This window comes from Heteronotia binoei, chromosome 19, assembly GCF_032191835.1.
Source record: "Heteronotia binoei isolate CCM8104 ecotype False Entrance Well chromosome 19, APGP_CSIRO_Hbin_v1, whole genome shotgun sequence".
NCBI lineage: Eukaryota > Metazoa > Chordata > Lepidosauria > Squamata > Gekkonidae > Heteronotia > Heteronotia binoei.
Genome location: NC_083241.1, coordinates 31,861,870 through 31,867,869, shown reverse-complemented (window position 1 = coordinate 31,867,869; position 6,000 = coordinate 31,861,870). Strand labels below are relative to the sequence as shown.

General features: G+C 42.9%; 1 protein-coding gene across 11 annotated transcripts in view; it reads right to left on the bottom strand.

Annotated features, from left to right (window-relative positions):
- Positions 1 to 4,847: 4,847 nt before the first annotated feature.
- The window catches only part of NEO1 (neogenin 1), a 156,906-nt gene continuing 155,753 nt past the window's right edge, over positions 4,848 to 6,000 (bottom strand). For all 11 annotated transcript variants that reach the window (XM_060259786.1, XM_060259787.1, XM_060259778.1 and 8 more), the window contains one exon: positions 4,848 to 5,651. In XM_060259786.1, coding sequence (XP_060115769.1) covers positions 5,568 to 5,651 — 84 coding nt within the window. In that variant the 3' untranslated portion in view covers positions 4,848 to 5,567. The remainder of the gene's footprint in view (positions 5,652 to 6,000) is intronic.

Genomic DNA, 6,000 nt, shown 5'->3' with positions numbered 1-6,000 from the left:
ATAAATCTAATCTCTTCCTTCTTCTCTATAAGGCATGCCGTGACCTGAATGGCCCAGGATAGCCCGATCTTGTCAAATCTCAGAAAGAAAACAGAGTCCACACTAGTTAGTGCTTAGATGGGAGACCATCAGAAAGAGGGAGGGAGGGAGGGAGGGAGGGAGGGAGGGAGGGAGGAAGGAAGGAAGGAAGGAAGGAAGGAAGGAAGGAAGGAAGGAAGGAAGGAAGGAAGGAAGGAAGGAAGGAAGGAAGGAAGGAAGGAAGGAAGGAAGGAAGGAAGGAAGGAAGGAAGGAAGGAAGGACATAAGACAGCTGCAACCTGACTGCACTTTCCACCACTGCCTACAATGTATGGGACACCTTATGGAAAGCCAGCTCAACTAGACTTTCCATGGAAAGGGTAAACCCAAAGGTATTATCAGATCAGGGAAAAAGTGCTGCAGGTCTACATCACAGATGGCTGGCCCTTCCCTACAAGTCAGGTACAATTCGAATTAGGAAATGCTCTCTATTGATTCTAAGGGATATTAAACACATGGTAACAAAGTGAAAAAGACCCCCCCCCCCCCACTGAAGCAGAAAGGTATGCAGGCTACCTTTCCCTGTTAACTACTTTTTAACTTCTGCATTTCCAACTCCAAGCAAAAAGGGTTTGGATGCCCACACTGCTGTTTATGGTTCCTTGCTTGTTCAAGATGCCCATTGCTGATGCCAGTTCTAGAACCACACACACACACACACACACACACAAATGAGGGGTGGCCAAACTGGCTCTTTCACATACATATATATACATAAGAACATCAGATAAGCCATGTTGGATCTTTAAATCACTTCACCAAGCCAAGCTAGCCGGCGGCTTGAATAATGCATTTAATATTAAAGTTGCTTTCTTTCCACATCTCCTTCCTTCCTTCCATCCTTCCTGCTCTCAAGCATCTGATGTTCATGTCTTGTGGCTCTCAAACAGCTGACATTTATTCTATGTGGCTCTTACGTTAAGTAAGTTTGGCCACCCCTGCGACACACACACACACACACACACAAAAATCTGAATCTGTTTCTTGTGACAAGCTCTTGAGGACACAGCTCAGAGAAACTCTCCCCATTCCCCTTGCCAGATTTGGGGATGGGTTCTCTTTCTGGGGAGCTGAACTGGAAGAGGCAGATAAACCAAGCAAAACAGAGCCTTACAGATACTGGTGTCCGGTGATCCAAACAGAGAACTCATGGCGCATATCCTCTTGGGAAGTGCTACTCTCAGGAGATTAGCCTGCAAGAAAGGGAACATTGCTCAGCCAAGCTGACTGGCAGAGACAAAGCAGGAGATAATGGAGCATTCGGTAGGATTGTGGCACAGGGGTTCAGGCAAGAGAATGAGGGAGAGCTTTCAGTGTTGACTTTCTCCCATGCTTCTACTATATGTCACATTGCTATTTTCTTCTGAAACAGCTGGGATTTTTTTTTGGGGGGGGGGAGGGCTCACCAAAACAAGTGGTTGACTACCATGGGAAATCACTTACCTTGATAGCTTTTCATTTATGGACTGGAAACCTAACAGGGTGTGATCCTATTTATTTTATATACATATACGTGTGTGTGTGTTAAGGTTCATTTACATGTAAGTCAGGCGCATTTGGTGTTGGCCCCTATCAGGTTTCCCTTTGGTAGATTAGTAGAGGGGTCCCCTTTTCAGGGCCAGATCTAGCAGGGGCAGAGGGGGGTGCTTGCCCCGGGCGCCAACAGAGGGGGGGCACCAAATTGGGTATGGAGTCCATTGTATTCTATGGGACCATAAGACAGAATGGCTCATAAGGGGGCATCATTTTTAAATTTTGCCCCCACTCAAAAAACATGTAGATCCAGTCCTGTCCCTTTTCACCACTGAAAAGCCTGAGATCACGGGATATGTGTAAAATGGAAGGACGGGGGCTGCAGGCAGGAGGGGAATCAGGCACAATTGAGTGGAGAAACGACAGGATCCAGTCTTTATTTTCTTAGTGGCAGCGTGGTGTAGAAGCACGTGTTGGTTCACCGTTACGAGATTCTCATTGTGGTTAAAATGAGACAGGCAAAGTCTGAGAGGGGGAAAAAAACAACTCTGTAGACCAAATGAGAATTTCATTAGATTAAAAAAGTGTATTGGATGTCCAATACCAAATAATGAACATGACAGTATTAAAAATTTATAATGTATACAGCAAATACTACAGGAAAAAAATGTACAGAAAGGTAGAAGTTTACAGCAGTCCTCCGAGTTCTCCTATATCAGAACTGTAAAACAATATACAAAGCTTTTGTGTTGTCCCCACCCCACCCCACCCTCTCCAAAATTCCTCAGGAGGAAGCTGCCCTTTAGCAGCTTGGCTATGACACTACAAGAGATACACAATGTTTCAAATTTAAAATCACAAGATATGTAAAAAACAGTGTTAAAATGTGGAAGAAAGTGCAATACATATTTGTACAATGACTTGGATAAACAATTCCTTTTTTTATTAACTTTTTTTTTTAAAAAAGAAAACCAACTTTGAACAGTTGTTTTATTATATTTTTTAAAAATATCCCCCACCCCCTTGTCCCAGATTCATGGCAATATTTGACATTCATGGTGTTTCTATGCAAGTAGCAATATATTCACACACAAAAAAACCCAGCTGTGGGGAATACTGAATACACACGATGGCATTTCTTTGGGTATAGACAAGGAATAGAAATGTATACATCTTAGGAGTGGAGGATGCGTGCCCGCTGAATCCAGGGACACAAGTGAGGACCCAACAGATACAAAGGATTTTGCTATTTGCTCTAACAAAAGCATTGTATGTACAATGTTAAAAAGATTGTGCAGAACATTTCCGATCACAAGAAGAGAATTATGGGGTCTTTAAAAAAACAAAAACAAAAAAACCCACACAAATTGTACAGGGTTCTGGATCGGCTCCAATTGGCCTCATCCCAGAGCACCGCACCGCTTGCAAGCGGCACTTGGGCTTTTAACATACCCTACCCTGCCCGCCTCATTAAGAAGAGATTTCTAGTTTTATGAAAAAGAAGGATGGTGTGACCTCTCCCCTTCCTTTCACATAAAGTCTGTTAAAGCTGGATTGTGCGCACACAGATCTGATAACTGGATCCAGGCTAATATCTGGATTTTTGTTTTGTTTTGTCCTGAATTGTACACCAAGGCCCTTTTTTCCAGGTGCGACAACTTGGTCATATGACTGACCAATTGCCCCAGCCCAACAAATCAACTGTTAGCTTTCTTGGATAAAGAACACAGTAGAGAGGAAACTACATATAATGCTTTATGAGCTTTTCCCAGGGCATCAGGATGTGCCTATCATTGGAAGACAGAATATTAACCTATATAGGCCAGTTTTAATTTTTATGGGACTTTTAATATAACTAATTTTTTTAAAAAATATAGGTTTTTGGATGAATTCACCGCAGAAATGCTCATGTACACGTTACAACTATTAATGGGCATGAAAGAATTCACTCTGTTTTTCTTTACAATGGAAACTGATGCTGCTTAGAAGAGCTAAGTGTTCAGAAACTCTGAGTTTTCTATTAACATGAATTATGTGAGGATTAAAAGGAATCCAAGGCTTGAAACTGATGGGCAATTTTGGTCTCCATCATTGGTACCAACCCTGACAGAAAATGGCTTAGACAATAAATTTGTCATGCACAACAGACCCACGTCATGCGCTCCCTTCTCTAGCCCTTTTAAGCAACTTGGAGAAAGGGGTTTTCACAACCAGCCTCTCATTTATATTAAGTTACCATCCCAGAAGATTGTGACATTGAACATACTGGGGTGTCAGTCTGAACAGCCAATAAACAGATAGCCCAGGCTAAATGACTAGCTGATCAGGAATCCCCTTTTAGCTTCTTTCTCTCTGGTTTGAACTGTTAACTGAGTCACAAGTAAGTGTGTGTGTGTTTCTTAATTAATCCTGCAAGCCACCAAAGACATTTTATTTTACTGTGGTTTAACACCGCTTCTGAAAACTTCATTTAAGCATCCTGGTACAGTGATATGGATTCAGTTTACCTTACGGGAATCTCTCTATATTATTTCCAGGGTTCAGAATTGTGAGAAGTAGGCTTGAACGGAACGGGCCAACACTCTTTGTGCTTTGGGATGAGGCGACAGCTACCAAGAGAGGTGTCCCTCATGCGATCGATAACTGACCTTTGTACATTCAAAGATCTGGAATAAAACCCGAGATGCAGTGCAAAATGTTAAGAGGCACCGGTGTCCAAAATGAAATGTAAAACAAAGAAAGGTCTGCTGCTAAAGCAAACTGTAGTATCTGAATTTTATAAGGCCCTGTACTACAAAAGAGGAAAGCTCTCAAGGAAAACTGCGTTTTCGTAAACAGAGATGCTGAATGACTCTCACAAAACGCATTGTAGGAAAAGATGCTTTGTATCCAGTCATTTTTGATCTATGGTGTGAGGATTTTGGCAAAGTTCACGCATGTGAAAAATGCCAGCTGCTACATCATGTGTGCTTACAAGGTAACACGTGAACCGGGTAACCCTGAATATAGTCAGCGGCAATTCCACTGATAGACAGATACAGGCATAGTGCCCCCGCCCCCCAAATTGTGGAAATTCTCCTTTGCTCCATCTAAGATTACTTGGTTCTGTTTATCCACCTGGGCAAATGCCAGCAGAGCTTTCCTGGGAATCAATAAAACCTCCTACCACTCAGTGGATCCTCACTCCATTCCTACCCACACAGCCACGCACCGAAACGTCACCAAAAAGAAAAAGGGAAAAAGCAACGAGTTTTGTCAGGGTCACATTGCAATCCAAACAGATAATCTCACAGTGATGAGAGAGAAATCTAGTTAGGCTTTTAATATTTATAATATAAAAATAAAAAAAGCTTACAAAGAGCAATGCAGCATCTCCCCAAGGCCTTGGATTAACTGCTGGAAAGTGATGTAATTATACACACACTAAAAACAAAACAAAACAAAAACCCTGAACAACCCACGCTGGCAATGAGTTCCTGTACACAACAGAACAAGCAATCGAACATCCGTCTAGGCTGTGGGAAACAACACAAATCTTTTTTTTTCCTTCTTCAGATTACATTTTTTTCGTTTTTAATAAAAAAGATACAATAAAATAAAAACACACAAATAAAATTGTACATAAATGTGAATGTCCAAACACTGGAAGAAAAAAAAAAAGCAGGGAAGGTCACAGCACCGAGACGAAACCCAACTCAAATGAATGCTAAAGTCCGCTTCTTTGCCCGGATGCTGGATCTCATTGGCCTGATGGCCCTCCCCGCCCTGAGCCCCTCCTCTTGTGGGACCACAGCAGGAAGTGGGGCACAACTTTCCAACACGTTTGCTTCAGGGGAACAAACAGAAAAGTCACTTAGTTAAACCAGCAGGGGGCACAGCTCCTGTGGCTGGCGGCGTGACCCTCTTGTGCTGTCTCCCTTTATATGTCTTTGTACAATTTCTTGTCCTTGTGCTCCAAGGCTAAGTTCCGTGACCTGCAAGGGCAGGGTTTGGAGTCATGTCTTGGGGGAAGGTGGTCATGCTGTTGTGATGGCATTAAGGTCCTTCATGAGTCCTTCCAGATGGGCCATCTCTTTGGTCAGCTCATCCGGTTCATAATTCTGCAGGAGATTTAACAGGGTTACTGGACAAGATGAGCTGCGCTGTTCTGGGAAAGGGGGTGGGGGGAGAGGGTATGGGGAGCAGCCAAGCCACATTTACAGATGAACTGTGTTACTACAGAAATTGGAGTGTTCCCATCCCATAGGGGTTTTTTTCGTTTCATTTTTCCAAACGCACAAGCAATGCAAGGAGACAGAGGTGGACAAAAGCAGCATCAGCATCAGGCAAACCCCCGACAAACATCGAATTGCATCACAAACGCAACCACGGTGGATTAATGAGATAGGAGGGTGATTGAAGGGGTTTTAAAAACACAAACGGGAAGAGGAAAGAGAAAAAAACCACAAT